General features: G+C 36.7%; 1 protein-coding gene across 1 annotated transcript; it reads right to left on the reverse strand.

Annotated features, from left to right (window-relative positions):
• Positions 1-5,582: 5,582 nt before the first annotated feature.
• On the reverse strand, positions 5,583-17,626 carry LOC138898626 (uncharacterized). Its single transcript, XM_070184705.1, has 6 exons — positions 17,375-17,626; positions 17,012-17,242; positions 15,517-15,895; positions 15,250-15,423; positions 14,913-15,055; positions 5,583-5,849 (listed from the first exon to the last, which is right to left on the reverse strand). Exons 1-6 carry the CDS (start codon positions 17,624-17,626, stop codon positions 5,583-5,585), a joined length of 1,446 nt encoding a protein of 481 aa, XP_070040806.1.
• Positions 17,627-20,497: the final 2,871 nt, after the last annotated feature.

The following is a 20,497-nucleotide window of genomic DNA, read 5'->3' on the forward strand; positions in this document are numbered from 1 at the left end:
AAAGAAAGAAGACTTACTAAACATGATGCAAAGAGTTAAAATAGGCAATTAGGACACATAGACATGCTATTCTAGGCTAACAAGATAACGACACATGCTAGTATACTCAGATAAGATGAAAACAGGCTATTACTCAATAAAAATCAGGTTTTTCCACAAATAGCCCGTGTTCGCACTCGTCACCTCGCGTACACGGCGCTCACATATCATAACAACACCAAATCCTAAGGGAATATCCCACACACAATGTTAGGCAAGTCACTTACCTCGAACCAAGCTCACATCAATCCGTAACAAAGCCCCTTCCTCGATTATTCGACTCTGAGTGGCCCAAATCTAGCCAAACATAATTGCATATCATAAATACCACTATAATAGGCTCATCTAATTAATGAAATCAATACTTTAACAATAAATCTGAAATTCATCCTAAAAAGTACCCAGGCCCACATCTCAGAATCGGGTAAAAGTCACAAAATATGAACACTCATTCACTCACGAGCCTAACCATATCAAATTTACTAAAATCTGACACCAAATGGTCCTTCAAATCCTCAAATCAAACTCTCCAAATCCCTAGTCTCAACTCCCAAATTCCACCTTAAATACACAATAACTAGGTGGAAAAATAAATGGGGAAGCAAGATTATTGATAAAAAATAAGCACAAGGGACTTACCTCAAGAAATCCCTAAAACATGCTCTCAAGAAATCGCCAAACCCGAGCTCAAAAATGTTAAAAATGAGAAAATATCGCGAACCCTTGCATTTAAGTGTTCTGTCCAGAAGTCTCGCACCTGCGACCCATAGTCACACCTGCGACGCCTGCTCCTACGAAATTCTTCCGCTTCTGCGATCCCTCACGCCCTGGCCCCTTCCGCTTCTGCGCTCCATCTTCCGCATCTGAGGATGTGCAGATGCGGTTATACCTCCGCACCTGTGACCTCTGGCCTCTTCCTTCCGAACCGCACCTGCGTCCATTGGCTCGCACCTGCGGTCAATGTTGCGCAGGTGCGATTACACCAGGTGCAACAGCTTCAGCTATTCTTCCAAAACCAAATTTGATCTGTTAACCATCCCAAATCAACCCGAGGCCCCTGGGACCTCAACAAAACATACCCACTAGTCCTAAATCACCATACGGACTTAGCCGAGCCCTTAAATCACATCAAACAATGCTAAAAATACGAATCACCCTCCGATTCAAATTTAATGAACTTGAACCTTTCAATTTCTACAACCAATGCCGAAACCTATCAAACCACGTCCGATTGACTCCAAATTGTGTACACAAGTCATATCCTACATTACATACCTACTCCAACTTTCGAAATCGGATTCCGACCCCGGTATCAAAAATTATACTACCGGTCAAACTCTCCAAAAATTTAACTTTCGCCATTTCAAGCCTAAATGAGATACAAATCTCCAAAAAACAATCCGGACACGCCCCTAAGTCCAAAATCACCTAACGGAGCTAACGAAACCGGCGAAACTCCATTCCAGAATCGTCTTCATAGAGTTCCAACTACGGTCAAGATCCCAAGGCTTAAGCTTCCGTTTAGGGACTAAGTATCCCAAAACACCCCAAAAATCAAAACAAAACCTCCCGGCAAGTACGGGAAAAGCAGTAAATAGCGGATCGGGGCTATAACTCTCAAAACGACCGGCCGGATCGTTACAATCTATGATAAATATTGTTCCCCTAGGCAGAGTTGTAGTATCTCTTCCAGAGCTTTCAATTAAATTACTACTACCAGGAATTGTAGTAACATCTGCCTTACACTTACTTAAATGAGAGAAATATTTTTTCTCTTTGAATATTGTATGTGTCGTAAATGAATCAATTCAACAAATATTTTTACAATTGAACTTTGATACAAGTTTGCTTTGTGAGATATCCATATCCCATTGTTTGACGAACAAAGAAAAATACATGAATAAATATTAGTATTTTCAGAGAAAAGAGAAAAGAAAACAAAGTTAAACCAATGATTCACTAATGACGTTCTAATGCAATTTCGAGCAAACTTTGATTATAATACAAATAATTCGATTTATTTTTCGGACTACAAATGGTTACACATAATTATTCTTTTAGTGACTCAACAACAATCAATGAAGAAGTTGAACTCAACTATAAAACATTTCTAACTTTCACATGAATCATGATGTACAGCTCAAAACGATCCATTATCCTTTTCTAGAAATTTCAAACTTATATATATATATATATATATATATATATATATATATATATATATATATATATAGCTTAAGGTTTAAATTATGCAAAGATTTAAGACGTTAAACTCTATTAGCAATAGGAAGTTGGTTAGGAGAATTTCAGAAAATTCCAAAATGGAAAAGTGACTTTTGGGCAGTTGGTTTAGCTGAGAAAAGTAGGTGTATGATTAACCTCTTAACAATTAACTCTTGAATAGACAGTCCTCTAGTGTCACACTTTTGGTTGTCTCTTATTCGGTTGTTTTAATTTGAATTTCAAAGGCTTAGTCTTCTCAAAGAGTTTCTTGAGACGGTAAAGTCTTGTGTTGATAACATGTTATGAAATAAAAATAATATATCAGGAACTATGTAATTAACTAGAATTAATAATAGAAGAGAATGATAATATTAGAAAGGAACGTCTCTTCTTCGTTTTCAAAAGTGTCTTCGTTAGGTCATGAACGAACCTATTTATAAATACTATTATATTGTTACATAACTTTCTAAATCTAGTTATGAGTCTTAAAACTAACACGAAACTAGACATGACAAGGCAAATCTAGATATGACAAGATTTCCAAATCGCAAGTTGGACATCCACGTAAGAGGATTTATAACAGTACATATATAGTGAACTTGTGATCGGAACGAGGTGGATGTCTTCCAACCAAGAAATAGGTCAAATCAGAGTTTTGTTAGAGTAGCCATCGACGAACAATTATTGTTAATTAATATTCTTGGCTTAGAAGAGCAAACAAACGTATGTCTTGTTCTCCATTGTGAAATGGCTCTCCAATTAGGTCACAGAAACAATATTTATGGGAATATATTTGATGTTTTGTACTTCAATACTATTGTTGCAGAATAAATAAAGAATACAAATATTTTTACATGGAAAACACCTAACTCAAAAGGTGAAAAACTACGACCTACTTCCCAGTATGATTTTTTCCAACACTTCATTAAAACTCTGATCAAAATAACAATATTTACAAAACTCTTGTAAACCTAACGATTACCTCTAACCTTTGTAGCAAACAGCCACAGGCAGTTGCGATTGCTTCAAGTTAACTCTAACTTGAACAATACAACTCAAAGTACCTAGTACAAGTGCTTTCAAGAAAAGCTGAAAGGTATAACTCAAAAGCCCTACTACAATTGAATTATAATAAAAGATAGACACATGGAACTGGTTCTTCTATCTGGTTCATGTAGCCTCAGGTTAACACTCTTGAAATACACAGAAATTGCTTGCAATATACCTTGCTACATTGCTCCAAATTCTTGCTTAACTTCTGCGTTTGTGCGTCACCTATAAAAAAAGAACACAACTAAAATATATAGAGTTAGTAGGATTAGTATTAACTAGAATTCTAATGCTTTACTCTTCCTTGGTGGAAGAGTTCTAGTTAACTTCAATATCTAACTCTTTCCTTATCTAAGATAGAGTTCTCTTCAAGTAAGAAGTCATGCTCCTTATCAATTATGCAGCCTTTTCGTGCAGGGAATATCAAATATAACCATTTATACTTATCCCTTGCACGTGCATGCCTTTTTCTTAAATCTGACCATGACCAGTGTACACTTTTCATGGACCTGGTTCATGTATGTGTTTCTTTGTCAATCATCAAAACCAAAATCACTCAGGCCAACAAATTTTCCCTTTTTGATGATGACAAACTCTGTGTTTTTCAGAAGCATGGAACCTGTTTCAACTCAGCTCAACATCAAACACAATGTTAGAACACTTACCATTTAAAGTCACAAATCATTAAGGGTCAGGTTCATTAGGTTATAAACATCATAGACTAAAGCAAAAGCACAACATATCTTCCCTATTTTTGGCATCATCGAAAAGTATAATTAAGTTAAGTAACTATATTTTAGTAGATCATACTCATGGCCATTGAGTCTACTTCAAATGCAATCCTGGATTCAATTTTCTCTTATAAATCTAAGGATATTAACCAACTAAGAGATATCAACAAATAGTTAGATCAAAAACTTTGAATTTCATTGATAAGATTCTTACACAAAGCATAAAAAGAAATACAAGCACTTAACCATGAGCAAAAAAGCAAACAACATCCCACTTAGGTCACTGCTTACAAATTAGGCAAGGAAGGGTTTAAGACTTGGAAAGACCAGGTTCTTGGTTTCTCGTCTGAAACAGCTTCAACATGTTTTGAAGAATGCCTCCATTCTTCTCTTTCTCCTTTGCAAGGTCAGACCTAAGAGAGTCCCTATCAGTTTCCACTTCAGCCAACCTATTCTTCATCCTCTCAATCTCAGCATCCTTAGCCCCAATCTCCTATTCCAATGCTCTCACTTTGCTATTCTTGGGCACCCTCTTGGATGAACTAGGTTCTTTGGGAGCAGTATGGACTTCATAGTCATAGTCAATCAAAGTGTCAGCCCCAAAGTAATCTTTACTTGTGCAAACATCTCATTTCTTGAGGGAAACCTTAAAGTGAGCAAGCACATCAGTGAGGATAAAGTCATAGGATATGTCATGAGTTTTAGTGCCACAGACCACCTATTAAGGAGCTAGATTATGAACCCTTGCCAGTCGTTCTGCTTTCTATTATCCAAGAACTCTATAAGGACCAGGTCCATGAAGGTAGCAATGTGCCTTCTTTCCTGTCTGGGCAGAACCACTTTGCTTACAAACTCAAAGAGTACTTTGTGGGGGTTTCATTTCACTCTTATAGACAACCCTGGGTTCTTGCTCCACGTTCCTATCAGCAGATTTCCTGGTGTTGGCCAATGAGGTAGGAAGACATTCTAGACTAGGCCACAACCTGGTGTAGTCATTGTACCCCTCAGTAGGTACACCTAGAATCTCACCTAGCTCCTTATCATCTAAGCTCACCTTCACTCCTTTCACTTCACCTTTGACCCTTCCATTTTTAATCTCACAATTAGCAAAGAATTCCACAATCTCAGCCGTAGCCAACCTTCCTTCTAGTTGAAGGACCACGTCCTTCCAGCCTTAGATCTCTAACTTCTCCAACAACAACACCACACCTTCCTCTTCTAAGTCACTGAGGAGCCTCCCCTTCAGAATTGTTCTCTTTTGGAACTTTACCACTTTATATTTTTCTTCATCAGTCTCTTCTTCTTTACTCTATTCCTCCACAAATTGCACTTTTCTTGATTTTCTAGCAGACTCGGTTTTTTTGACAGGGCAGGGTCCTCTATCACAATGGACTTTTCTAGGGACTTCCTCTTAGAAGTCTTTCTCTTTTTAGCACTTGGAGTCACAACCTCCACTTCCTCTGCCTCATCCTCATCACGAAGGACCAAGTTCATCTCCTCTATCTTAATGGTTTTACATGTCTCACCCACCTTCTTCTTTCATTTAGCAGCAACTTTCTTTGCACTCTCAGCTAAAGCCTTTTCTAGGTCGGCCTCACTCTGCTTCCTATGGCTCGTTGTAGTTCTTCCTCTTGTGGGAGGAGTCTCTATAAGGATAGAAGAGGTAACCTTTATCTTCTTGCCGCCCATTACCTTTCCAGGGATCTTGACTCCTGAACTTTTATTCTTCTTTGGATTGTAACTATCATATACTTTCTTCGGTAGGTCATGGAGGGGTTCTTTCCTAGATGGAACAAGTTCTTGGAACTTTTTTCCTCAACCTAACCAGCCTTTCTGCTACACTAGCATCCCCAGACTCATTCCTCTAGGAATGGCAAAAGGACATGGCAGGTGTGGGGTTGGTTTGAGCCTAACACCGCATAGCAGGTTTTTCTATTTTCAACTCACCCCGCCCTGCCCCACCCCACAATATTTTTTTCATTTTGTTATTTTTGCTGAAAAAACACAAGTTTAATATTTTATTTTTTTCAGTTTCTTAAATCCCTCATATGGATCCAACTATTATATTTTTATTTTCAGAAATTATAATAGAAAATATAATTGAATTGAAATGCGTAAAAGCTAGAAAATTATAACAATCTGGCCAGTCATTTTGAGAGTATTAGCCCTCATTCCCTAAATATTTCTCCTTCTATTTTTAATTTGTGCGGTTATGTGACTTGTTGGGGCGCTTGTTGTCGGGTTCGGGAGAATTTCGCAGTGGAATGGGACACATAGTCCCTAAATTGGAAGTTTAAGTCGTAGGAGTTGATGGTAGTTTGACTTGTGTGAAAACGACCCCGAAATAGAGTTTTGGTGGTTTCAATAACTCCGTATGGTGATTTCAGTCTTAGGAGCATGTCCAGATGTTGATTTGGAGGTCCGTAGGTCATTTCGGCGTTAATTGGCGAAAGTTGGAATGTTGGAAGATTTTGGAAAGTTTGACCGAGAGTGGACTTTTTGATATCAGGGTCGTATTTCAATTTTGGAAGTTGGAGTAGTTTCGTACTGTCAATTATGACTTGTGTGCAAAATTTCATATCAATCGGAGTTGTTTTGGTATGAATCGGCGTTGGTTTTAGAATTCATAAGTTCATAAGTTCTTAGGCTTGAATTGGGGTATGATTCATGTTTTTATGTTGTTTGATGTGATTTGAGGCCTCGACTAAGTTTGTATCATATTTTAGGACTTGTTGGTATGTTTGGTTGAGGTTTCGGGGGCATCGGGTGTGATTCGGACCATGTTCGATGCATTTCAGAACTTTGAAGAATTTCTGAACTTGCTAGTTTTTCTCAGTAATGGTGTCCTTCTATGCGTTCGCGATGATGCTCCCGTGTTCGCGTAGAGTCTTCAGAGATTTGCTAGAAGTTTACCCTTCGCATTAGCGAATATGGCCACATATTCGCAAAAGGGAAGAATTTTTTGCTCTGCGATCGCGGACTGGGTTACGTGTTCGCGATGAGGAAGGCAGCCTGGGGTGAGACTCACGCATGATCTACACGTTTGCGAGAAGGGCTTCACGATCGCAAAGCTTGAGAACCCTTGGTCACCATGTTCGCGAGTGGATTCTCGCGTTCGTGTAAGAGGAAATCTGGGCAGTAGCATCTTTGTGCTTCACGAACGCGAGGAATTTTCCGCGTTCGCGAAGAAGGAATTAACTGGGCAACATACTTAAATTCCAAAACGAGGGTTCATTCCCTTGTTTCATATTTGGACTTTGAGAGTTCGAATTAAGGTGAGATTTTGAGGTATTTTCAGAGGAAGCGTTGAGGTAAGGATTCTTAACTCATTTTTGATTAAATTCCACTAATCTGTCATTGATTTCATCATGTAATTAGAGATTTGGAGTGGAAAAATTGGGAAAAAAGTGTAGAAGTTCTTAGACCAAGTTTTTGGATTTTGAAAGGCTAAATGAGGCCGGATTTGGATAATCTTGTATTGTTGGACTCGATATCGAATGTGTTTTCGAATTTTATAATTTTGGTCGGGTTCCCAGACATGGGTCTGGGTCGACTTTTTGGAGCGATTTTTCAATTCTTAGTTTCCTATAGTTATATTTATAGTATGAAATTGCTTTGGCTAGATTCGAGTCGTTCGAAGTTGGAAAATCTAGGGAAATGCCTTCTAATTGATTGATTGAGTGTGGTTTGAGGAAAGTGACTTGCCTAACTTTGTGGGGGGGGGGGGGGGAACTCCCATAGGATTTGGTACTGTTGTGATAATTTGTAATATGTGAAGGCCGTGTACGCAAGGTGACGAGTGCGTACACGAGCTAAATGTTGAAATTCCGGTTTTAGCCATGTAGTTTCCTTTTCATGCCTTAATTCAGTTACTGTAGCATGTTATAGTCATCATGTTTAGTCTAATTTCTCATGTCTACTTGTCTTATCTCCTATTTGCAACTTGTATCACATGTTTAGTTGAATTACTTGCTTTTCTTGATTTCCGTATTCCTTACTTAACTGTGGAAGTCCTTACTTGAAATTGTTGTCCTTGAAATATCTTGTTGTTGAGTTTGGTGTTGAATTGCAAGGCCGTGGTTCTTTTGAGGTAAGGTGAAAGTTGTGAAATATCATTTACTTAGTTGTTTGTCTTGGCTTTCGTGTTATTGTGGAGATGATTGTTTGGTTGTTCGCACGAGGTTTCTGTCGTGCTGTTGTTATTGTTGCATGAGGTTTCTACCGTACTGTTGTTATTGTTGTACGAGGTTTTTGCCATGCGGTTATTATTATTGCACGAGGTTTCTGTCGTGCGGTTGTTATTGATGCACGAGGTTTTTGTCGTGCCGTTGTGATTATTGATATGCATGCGGTGGTATAAGGTCTGAGTGTTGAAACACATACGGTGAGATAAGGTGGGCTTGATACGCGTGGCTAGTAGGGGAACTACTAGAATCCATGTGGTGTGATAAGGTGGACTAAAACGTGGGGTGTTATTTCGGGAAAATGATTTTCAAAACTAAATGTAAAGGCACCCGCTGTGATATAAGGAAAGTGAGCTATTTTATGATTTGGGACTACGAGGCGGTACCTCGGGAGTGCCCCTGTTGATCTTCCTTATTTGCTGTATTGTTGGTTGTTGTTTCCTTAGCATGTAAAATTCTTGTCTTCCTTTCGTGTTGAATTAGCTTTCCTTAATTCCGTGTTGTTACTTTCCGTAAATTCTTTACTATTTCACTTCCATGTTATTTCATTGTGTCATTATATTATCTGTCTCGTTTCTTATTATCTCCAGTAGGGCCTTGACCTGACCTCATCACTACTCTACTGAGGTTAGGCCTGGCACTTATTGGGTACCGTTGTGGTGTACTCATACTATGCTTCTGCACATATTTTTATGTATATCCAGGTACATCCTATCAACCTCGATATTAGTGCATTGTGTTGCTACTTTGGAGACTTCAAGGTATACCTGCCTGCGTCCGCAGGCCTCAGAGTCCACTTCTACCCTGTTTTCCTTATTTCATTATGTTTCAAATAGACAGCATTGTATCTAAAGCTTGTGACTTATATCTCACTGATTTTTGGGAAATTGTACGTATTTAGCTTATAGTCTATTGATGAAATTGTTGATGTTTTGAAATTTTGAGTTTTTATTTGATGTTTCCGCATATTATTAGGTTTTCCTAGTCTTAGAGACTAGGTACCATCACGATATCCTACGGAGGAGATTTGGGGTCATGACAAAAATAAATGCGTTGAAAAGTGTAACATCAACATATCATATACCTAAATTTACTTTTAGTTTGTACTTGATAAATTTTCTTATAACAAATATGCACCATAATATTTTTATAACTAGTTTGTAATATATAATATGTAAGCTCATATATGTGTGTTGATACTTAATGGAATATGATATAACAGTAGTGGACACTAGACAAGGTCCTTGGCATGTATAGGTGAATGTCTTGTATAGTTAACAGTAATAATAGCATAGTCATATTCTCCAGCCACTCTATATTTATTACTGGACTTAGTGCCTTATTTGTACAGTCTATAGTGATTTCCATAGAGTAAACCCGCAAGGAAACCCGAAATGAAACCCGCAACCGCCCTGCCCCGCATTAGATTTTGAAAAATCAGTTTCAATGCGTCCCGCACCCGCATAAGATCAAACCCGCCCCGCCCCGCCCCGCCCCGCCCCATCGTCCACCTACACCGCTCCATTGTCATCCCTAACTGCCTCCTTCTTCTCTTATACTTTCTTCTTCTTCTTCAACAAACTCCTCACTCTATAACATCATTGCCTCAGTTACTTTATTTATACCAGCAGAAGTGGGTGAAGAAACTTCAATCACTCTTTCTTATCCCTTCCCCCTCACATCTATTTGAACACCCTCACTTTTTCCCCTTTTTTTTACCACCTATTTTTCTAGACACACCAGTTTCTATTCCAGTAATTGTACCAACTAAAACAAATCTTTTCTCAAGATTTTTAGCAACTTCAGAAGAAATATTAGAAGATTTTAACTAGAGGTTAGCTGTTCAGTTTCAGATGAAACTGGTTCTTCCCCCTCAGTCGCAGACTTGAAGGACTCATCTGATTATTGGGGCTCCTCTGTTTGACTGGCTTGTAGCATCTCATTCAGTTTTGGCATATTCTCTACTAGCCACTGTTTTCCGAGCAATCACCTTGACATGTCTCTTGTTAGGGGTTTAGGTGGTTGAAGGTATGGGTGATAGTTTTTTGGATGGTTATGAGGGATTCTCAATGTTCTTAAGGTTCTCAAAAGATTTTTCATTTGTTTACTGTTGGTAGATGAAGAAATTTGATAAAGTTTTAGGGTTTTGCAGATTTGGTTCTTTGAAAATGAGAGAAGAAAGAAGATGATAATAGTAGATTAATTTAAAGAAATGGAGATTGAGTGTATAATGACACTTTTTGAAGTCTAGAGGTCTAATCACATTGAAAGTTTCTGTTTGAAAGGACATTGGGCTATTTCCTAGGTTTTCAGCAATTATGCCGCATGGGACTCTTGGTGAAACTTGTTTGCTTGTAACTGGTTGGTTCAAAAATTAGTTTGGGACAAAGTGGGACTCTTTTTAGATCGTGATTCAAATACAATTATTTCAAATTATGCATAGTGTAGAATACATACTTCATAAGCTCGATGAACCAGGTTCTTCACTAAAAGTTCTCGTGTGTAAGACTGAATTTTCCAAGAAAATAAGAGTAATATTATTAGACATCAGTGAGACATTTTAGCACATGGCACATGAGTATACTAATAAAAGCATAAGACTGAGCAATATCTAATCTAATTATTTACAAAATTCACAAATTATCAAACCAATCTTTGAGTTAAAACCAGTTTCTTTTAGGTGATCTTAATCATCCCTAATTCCAACATGTTCCTTTCAAAGTGATCTCTACTAAAAGCTTTTGTGAAGATGTCAGCTATTTGCTTAGTAGCACAAAATTCCACAGAGATCAAACTATTTTCAAAATTATCGCTAAAAAAATGATGCCTAACATCTATGTGCTTAGTTCTTATGTGATGAACCGGGTTCTTGGTCATACTGATTACACTAGTATTGTTACAAGAGATAGGAATACATCCTACATCAATTTCAAAGTCCATTAATTATTATTTAATCCACAATAATTGAGCACAACATGAGGCAACAACCACACACTCAACTTCAGCAATAGATAAAGCAACAGAGTTTTGCTTTTTAGTTGCCCAAGATACAAGACATGAGCCAAGAAAGTGTGTCATACCTGAACTACTCTTTCTATTGTCATGACTTGGAATCCCAACCTCGGGGCCGTGATGACGCCTAATGCCCACTTGCTAGGCAAGCCAATACTAGTTAACCAATTTAATAATTAAATAGTTCAAAATAGAATAATAATAATTATTAACGATGATTAAAGCTGAAATACATTAAATAAACCCATAATATAGCACCGTATAACTCAATCCCAGAAGTCTGGTGTCACCAGTACATGAGCAACTAGAATTCTACAAGTATAGTTTGAAATAAATACAACGGTTCAAATGAGATAAATAGTAAAGATAGAAAATGGAAGGGGACTTCAAGGTCTGCGAACGCCAGCAGCTCTACCTCAAGTCTCCGAAATAAATATGATCCGAGCAGACACACCTCCAAACACCGCCAGGACCAATACCAGTATCTGCACTAGAAGTGCAGAAGTGTAACATGAGTACAACCGACCCAATGTACTACGTAAGTGTCAAGCCTAACCTCAACGAGGTAGTGGTGAGGCTATGACAAGTAGGGGTGTTCATAAAAATCCGAAAAACCAAACCAAACCGACTAAAAAAATCGATACTTTTTAGGTTTGGTTTGGTTTTGGTTTTAAATTTTAAAAACCGATCAAATTTGGTTTGGTTTTAGTTTTAATAAAAGAATAATCGAAAAAAAACCGAACCAAACCGACTATAAAAGTAGCTATATAAATTTATTATTACACCTATATATATGTATATTTTTATATAAAGTTTCTGAAATTTTATAGTACATATTAGTCATTTGTATTTTTAGTCTAGTTCTTTGCTATTATAATAATCTAATTCTTTGCCTTCTAGTTTGATTAGTAATTTTCTTTTGCTAAGTACAAAAATTTATTTCATGTTAATAATAATCAATTTTTAATTGAGTACTTAAATTATTCATCACTATTTGAGTCAATTATCATCAATATATCTTGTTAAATGATAGATTTCTAAAAGAGCAATTAGTTTGATAGTGTTACATTGAAAATGTAGTCGCAGAAATATGCGTTTTGGTAGTGTATGTCTCATATTTAAGAAAAAACCGATAAATAACCGAAAAAACCGAAAAAACCGAAAAACCGACAAAAACCGAATCGCTAAAAAATTGACTTAATTGATTTGATTTGGTTTCAATATTTGATAAACCGACTTACTTTGTTTGGTTTCTTTTTAGGAAAAAACCGACCCAAACCGAACCATGAACACCCCTAATGACAAGACACCAACGTAAAATCTTATATAAAAAAAATATGTATATGTATATACAAGACACCTACGTAAAATCTTGTATAAAAGAAATATATATATATATATATATATATATATATATATATATATATATATGAAAACAAAGTAACAAGTAAAACAATAAAATATTAACTGGGAGAGGACATGCGAAACAGGAAATATCATAAGAATCGAAAGTACGAAATCACCAAATAACATCTTCTGAAATGAGCAACAATATAACCAAGTAAATCACAAATCGGGGAATCAAATAGGACAGTGAAATAAAGATGGCACGGCATCAACCTTCATGCTTTTACTCCCGTCCTCACCATGTGATTTCATAAATAAAATGGCACGGCATCACCCTTCGCGCTTTAATCCTCACAACCTCTCAATATATGATAATGAATGCAAATAAGGCAGGGCAACACCCCTTGTGCTTTTCACTCTTCCTCACCAAGTAACAATACAAATCTGAATAAAAAATGCAAAGCGTGAAGAAATTTCACTTCAATTATAATGCCAAGATAACAAACTCAACTTTCAAAATTTCTAACATATTCAAAATAAACAATAAACATGAGACGAATAATTAAAAAGTAATAGTCTAACCTAAGCATGGAAAACATAGTCAATGAAACAATATAATACAAAGAAACGATTTGCACCTGCATGCTTTAACCCAATGACAATGCATATATACTCGTCACTTCATATATACATTATCTCCACACATAATACACGTACCAAATAAATCAGCAAGTCCTAAACCCTCAAGTCAAGGTTAATCACGATAATTATCTCGCTCTGCAACTAAATCAAGGCACAACCGCGACTTTTCCTTGAGAATTAGCCTCCAAAACAATCAAATTAAGCCAAATATAGTTCAAATAATTCAAAATAGGCTTCAGAAACTACCCATGAGTGAAAAAGATGCAATCTTTAATGAATTTGAAAAAAAGTCAACAAAAGTCAACCCCAAGCTTGCTTGGTCAAAATTCTAGATTCGGACCAAACTCGATTACCCATTAATCCCCGAGTCCGGTTATGTAATTTATTTTGAAATTCGACCTCAATTTGAGGTCTAAATCTCAATTTTATAAAATCTCAAATTTCTACCCAAATTCCTAATTTCTACCATAAAAATGCTAGATTTGATGTTGAAAACACATGAAAGTAATGAGTAATTGAAAAGAAATGGATTAAAGTTGCTTACCAATAATTTTGGGAAGAAACGTCTCTTGGAAAGTTGCCTCTATGGTGTTTAGGGTTGAGAAATAGTATAAAATGAGCTAAGTCCCGATTTTTTTCTCTTTTACCCAGCTGTAAAATTGGGATGTCTTGTTCGCAATTGCGATCATCGCAAATGCAAAGCAAAGGTCACAAATGAGAACTGCGCATCAGAGGCCCAAATATCGCAAATGCGACAAAATGATCGCAAATGCGAACTGCCCTCCTTCGCAAAAGCGAACAAGTTCTTCACAAATCCGAAGATACCCCTACTCAACATGGAATCACAATTGAGATGACAAAATCGCAAATGCGGAAGTAGAACAAATCGCAAATGCGACTCCTTTTTGCGATCACAAATCGCAATTGCAAGATATGTATTCGAGCATTAGAAGCAGTAGTGCACCAGATAGTTCAAGATATCCAAAACTCTTCCGAAACGCGTCTGAAACTCATCCGAGACCCTCGTGCTCCAAACTAAATATGCACACAAGTATAATAACGCCATATGAACTCTCGCGCATGATTGAAATACCAAAATAACATCTAGAACTATGAATCAAACTTCAAAACGAATGAAAGTTTAAAGGGAGACTCAAGAAGCACTAGAATTACAACTAAGCGTCTGAACCATATCAAACCAATTCTGAATTGCACCAAATTATGCATACAAGCTTCAAATAATAAAACGGAACTATACCAAGTTCCAAAATCAAAATCCGAACCCGATAGCCAAGAAGCCATCCTACGGTCAAACCTAGGAAATTTTCCAAATCTTTAAATTACTAGCTTTTGGCGAAACAAGTCAAATCAAGTTGGGGACATCCGAATTAAATTCTGGGCATACGCCCAAGTCTAAAATCACGATACATATCCATCGAGATCATCAAAATACCGATCCGAGGTCGTTTACTAAGAATGTTGACCGTGGTCAACTTTAGCCTCATTTTTAGTCAAAATTTTTATTTTTATCAAAATTTCATATAAAAGCTTTTCGAAAAGCGATAAGGACCATGCACACAAACCAAGAAACACCAAATGAAGCTTCAGGGGGTCTCAGAATATGGAGATAAGGACTAGTAGTCAAGACGACCTATCGGGTCGTTACATCTATCCGCAAAAATACCTTCATAATCAGCATTAGCATATCCCACTTGATAGCCTTCAAGTGAGACTTCTTTGGATTTGCCTGAAATCTAGCACAAAGACCTATACTGAACTCAATGCCAGGTCTACTAGCAGTAAGATATAACAAAGAGCCAATCACCCCTATACATTTCTGATCAACAGATGAATCAGGCTCATCCAATCTAATTTTGTGGATATTGCTATAGGATTGTCAATTCTTTTGGAATCTTCAAGTTTAAACCTTTTAAGCAACTTGTTCACATACTTTTGTTGGTGGATCATAGTTTCATTCGAATTTTGTTTAATTTGTAAGCCTAAAAATAAATTAAGCTCACCCATCAAACTCATTTCAGATTCACTCCCCACTAGTTTAGCAAATTCTTTACTTAACCTATCAGTTGTTGATCCAAAGATTATATCATAAACATATATCTGAACTACCAAGAGATCTTTACCTTTTTCTTTCAAGAATAAAGTATCGTCAATTTTACCACTCTTGTAGCCATTATCTAATAAGAATTTAGATAGTCTTTCATACCATGCTCTTAGAGCCTGCTTGAGCCCATAAAGTGCCTTGTCAAGCTTTTACACATGATTAGGACATTCCTTGCTTTCAAAGACAGGAGGTTGCTTGACAAACACTTCTTCCTTTAGATAGCCATTGAGGAAGGCACTCTTGACATCCATCTGATGGAGAGTGAATTCCATGTAAGCAGCAAATGCTATAAGGAGTCTAATGGCTTCTAATGTTCCAACTGGAGCAAAAGTCTCATCATAGTCTATGCCCTCTTCTTGACTATATCCTTGAACCACCAATCTTTCCTTGTTCCTTGTGACTGTTCCATCTCCATCAAGTTTGTTTCTGAAAACCCATTTAGTGCCAATCATTGTTCTGTCCTTGAGTCTTGGTACCAAATTCCAAACTTGACTTCTCTCAAATTGGTTGAGTTCATCTTTTATTACATTCACCCGATCTGCATCCTGCAAAGCCTCAAAAATATTGTTAAGTTTAATGAGAGATAAGAAAGCATCGAAAGCACACAGATTCTTTAAAAAAGATCTGGTTTTGATTCTAGAGGTTGGATCGGTAATTATGTTCCTAATGGGATGAGAACTTTGATACTTGTAAGGCTTCACAACCAACTAATTTTTTCTAGATGTTCCTTCAATGTTTTGTTGTTGAGGAACAAGTTCATGGGCTGGTTCCCTCGAGGTTTGAGAACCAGCTCCTCTTTGGTTAGTTTCCCCTGTCAGGTTGCCCTGGGTGGAAGGACTTGTTCCATCACCTGTTCCTTCCTGTGGTGTAGCTTCAGGTTGGACTGTGGTTTCATCATTTGAGTTTCTTACCATCCCAATCTCTTCATCATCTTATTCCTTCCTCTCAGAAAGAATGTCAGTTTCATAAAAAATAACATGTATACTTTCTTCTACACACATAGTTCTTCTTTTATATATCTTATAAGCTTTACTATGTGAAAAATATCCCAAGGATACTCCCCCATCACTTCTGGGATCAAACTTACCTAGGGAGTCTTTTCCATTATTGTGCACAAAGCACTTGCATCCAAATGCCCTAAGGTGGGATATATTTGGCTTTCTGCCTTTAAGTAACTCATAGGGAGTCTTCTCAACAAGGGATCTAGTCATGCACCTATTTATGATGTAGCATGCAGTATTCACAGCTTCTGCAAAGAATCTATGAGGCAATTTACTAGCAAGTAGCATAGTCCTATCCATTTCCTCAAAAGTCTTTTTCCTTCTTTCAACTAATCCATTTTGTTGTGGAGTTTTAGGAGCAGAAAAATTATGATCTATGCCATGCTCATCACAAAAGTCAGGAAATATAGCATTTTGAAAGTCAGTACTATGATCAGACCTAATTGATGCAAGTTGATTACCTAGTTGTTTCGAAGTTTTTATAATAAATAAAGTGAACATGTCAAATACTTCATCTTTAGATGTTAAATATAATGTCTAAGTAAACCTAGAGTAATCATCAACAAGTACCATAACATATCTCTTACCACATCTGCTTATTGTGCTAATTGATCCATACAGATCCATATGGACCAGTTCCATTGTCCTGGTAATACTTACCATTTTCTTACCCCTTACATAAGCGTCACAAATTTTATCTTCCTTGAACTTAATGTTAGGCAGCCCTATCGCTAAATCCCCGGAGACTATTTTGTTGAGTTGATTCAGACTTGCATGTCCAAGTCTTTTATTCCACATGGGGGAATCATTGTCCAACACATTTAAGCAAGTGAGTTCATTATCTGAAAGTGTGGACAGATCCACCACATATATGTTGTTCACTATTTTCCCCTGCAAAACTATTTTGTCAGTGATAAGATTTATCACAAAGCATTTTGTAGAGGTAAAAGCTACCATGTTACCTCTACCACATAATTGTGATACACTTATTAGGTTGTATTTTAGTCCATATATTAATTAGACATTCTCGATAGAGTGAGAGTCAGATTTACCTAGCTTTTCGACCCCAATGATTTCACATTTCTTTCCATTTTCAAAGGAGACATTACTTCCTTCAAGGTCCTCAAGTGAAAGAAATTTGTTCTTGCTTCCTGTCATGTGCTTTGAGCAGCCACTATCCATGTACCATATTTGGCTCATCTCCTTCACTTGGACCTCAGGTTCTTCATCAGATTCTCCAATAGCCATTAGAACTCGTTCATCACTATCCACCATCATCCGAGCTCTCATATGAACTATCTCCCCAAGCAACAACTATTGCCTTGGTTGATCCTTTAATGTTGCCTTTCTTGGGATGAACCTGTTCCTTCTTTCTGTTCCTTCATTCAGCTCTTTCTTTTTTTTTTTTCATTCAATTTCCTACAAAGGACAATTCTTGATTATGTGATTAGTCTTTTCACACTTGTAGCATCCATCATTAGCCTGCTTCTCTGGAGCTCTTGCCTTGTTATAGCTTCTACTTCTTGAAGAAACCTTTCCTCTCCTTAGGTACTTCTTGCAGTCTTTGGTAATCATTGCCATTTTATCATCTTCCAAGTCAGAATCTTTAGTAGTTTTGAGTGCCAAACTCCTTTCCTTCTTAGGCACATCCATTTTCATGATTTGCCTTCTTAGTTCATAAGTCTTGAGATTTTCAATCAACTCGTCTAAAGGAAGTGTAGCAATATTCTTTGATTCTTAAATGACAGTGATCTTGCTTTCCTATGTAATTGGTAAAACCGTGGTTAGTATCTTCTCAATCCTTTCATCTTCAGGAATAATTCTTCCAAGAGACTTTAGTTCATTGGTCAATTTAGTGAACCTTGTGTATATTTTCTGAATGGTTTCTCCATCTCTCATGGAAAAGTTTTCATATTGAGAAACAAAAAGGTTCCTCTTGATCTTTTTACTTGAGTTGTTCCTTCATGGGCCACCTGTAGTGTGTCCCAGATTTGCTTGGCAGTGGAGCAGCCTTAGATTCGACTATACTCATCTAGACTAAGTCCACACATAAGCCATTTCTTGGCTTTGGCATACTTCTCCCACTTCTTCAAGTCCTCAGCATTGCAATCAACTCTTGTCTTTGGCGCATCTTCTCCTTCAGCATTTGTTTTCAAAGTAGGCAGTGAACCATTAGTAGTTATGTCCCATAGCTCGTAGTCTTTTGCCTGTATGTGATCTCTCATCCTTGTTTTTACCAAGAGTAGTACTGGCCATTGAAGAGTGGTGGCCTAGCAGTGGATTGCCCTTCCCAATTTTCAGGTGGTGTACTCATATTGATCTTTTCATAAGGTGTTAGCCTCTTCAAGGATAACCCGCTCTGATACCAATTGATGTTTTGTAATTCAATACCATACAAGAGGGGGTGATTTGTGTGGTGTCCAATTTTCGTGTGCGCTGGTTTATGGAAGGACCTGGTTCTTCTATGCGTTCCTTACACTACTGTTGCGGAATAAATAAAGCAGAAAATAAAGAACACAAGTATTTTTACGTGAAAAATACCTGGCTCAAAAGGTGAAAGTACTACGACCTACTTCCAGTAGGATTTTTTCCAACCTCCACTAAAACTCTGAGCCAAACAACAATGTTTACAAAACTCTTGTAAACCTAAGGATTACCTCTAACCCTTGTAGCAATCAGCCACATGCTATTGCAACTGCTTCAAGTTAATTCTAACTTGAACAATACAACTCAAAGTACCTAGTACAAATGCTTCTAATAAAAGCTGAAAGGTAAAACTCAAAAGCCCTACTACGATTGAACTAGAATAAAAGATAGACACATGGAACTGGTTCTTCTATCTAGTTCATGTAGCCTGAGGTTCACACTCCTGTAACACATAGGAATTGCTTGCAAAATGCCTTGTTATTTTGCTCTGAATTCTTTCTTAACTTCCACGTTTGTGCGTCACCCGTAAAAAAGAACACAACTGAAATATATAGAGTTCTTAGAATTAGGATTAACTGGAGTTCTAATGCTTTACTCTTCCTTAGTGGAAGATTTCTAGTTAACTTCAATCTCTAACTCTTTCTTTATCTAGGATAGAGTTCTCTTAAAGTAAGAGGTCATGCTCCTTATCAATTATGCACCCTTTTCATTTAGGGAATATCAAATATAACCATTTATACTTATCCATTGCACATGCATGCCTTTTGCTTAAATCTGATCTCGATCAGTGTACATTGTCCATGGACCTGATTCATGCATATGTTCCTTTGTCAATCATAATTAAAACCCCTCAGGCCAACAATATTCCTAATATTCGGGGACAATGACAGAACCATTTCTCAATTTATTTACTATTATAGTAAAAGAATAAATGCAACATTTAATTGTTCCATGTTACTCCGATGTTACCATTTCCGAACGCCTAAGATGTTGTCTTGGCGACAATGCTTGTTTCCATTTGATTATTTTTCGTTATTGCTACAACAAAACCCAATCAGACAATATTTGCAATGACTTTGATGAGCTACTATCAGAGGTGTTATTGGATCTTTAAAATCGACCGAATTATCGAACCAATTATTATATTTCTTTTAATAAAATGGTAGATTTTTATATGAATCTATAATTGTTAATTTTATAAAAATAAATCAATAAAATATCGAATCATACCGAATAAATTTATATATAAAAATATATTTTATATATTAAGAGTAAAAATAATATAGAATTAAATTTTGGGATTATGAAACGGTTACAAGCCAACATGTAATTAATCCCAAATTACCAACTCCTATACTTATTCTCCTACTCATATTGAAATAAAATTACTTTTAGCATCTTGAATAACAAGCCACAAGGTATTCTAGCGACCTTAAATAGCAAGTTATAGGGTAATAATTAATAGTGGGATAGATCTCTATTCTTGCATCTTTTAAATAGTAAAAATGTCTAGAGAATTTTGCCGCGGTGATATGCAAGTATACGTGTTATTGTGTTCTAATTTTTACAAGTGATTCTTACACAATGTATTTAAAAACTATAAAAAGTTAACCAAACCTCATAAATACCGGAGAGAAACCAAGTAATTGAAACGGTTTCAAAAAGTTTTATTTTGGTAATACAAAATAGAGTAATTAAAAATTAATATAATATAAATTT

This window comes from Nicotiana tomentosiformis, chromosome 9 (genome assembly GCF_000390325.3).
Source record: "Nicotiana tomentosiformis chromosome 9, ASM39032v3, whole genome shotgun sequence".
NCBI classification, from domain to species: Eukaryota; Viridiplantae; Streptophyta; class Magnoliopsida; order Solanales; family Solanaceae; genus Nicotiana; species Nicotiana tomentosiformis.

What these genes read in the sequence shown, in the direction of transcription:
- LOC138898626 (XM_070184705.1), bottom strand. Translation starts at nt 17,626, where the DNA reads ATGGTGGATAGTGATGAACGAGTTCTAATGGCTATTGGAGAATCTGAT. An exon ending in ACTCTCACTCTATCGAGAAT is followed by an intron (nt 17,243 to 17,374) that starts GTCTAATTAATA and finishes ATAGTTTTGCAG; the next exon opens with GGGAAAATAGTGAACAACAT. An exon ending in TGTCTTTGAAAGCAAGGAAT is followed by an intron (nt 15,424 to 15,516) that starts GTCCTAATCATG and finishes AATTCTTATTAG; the next exon opens with ATAATGGCTACAAGAGTGGT.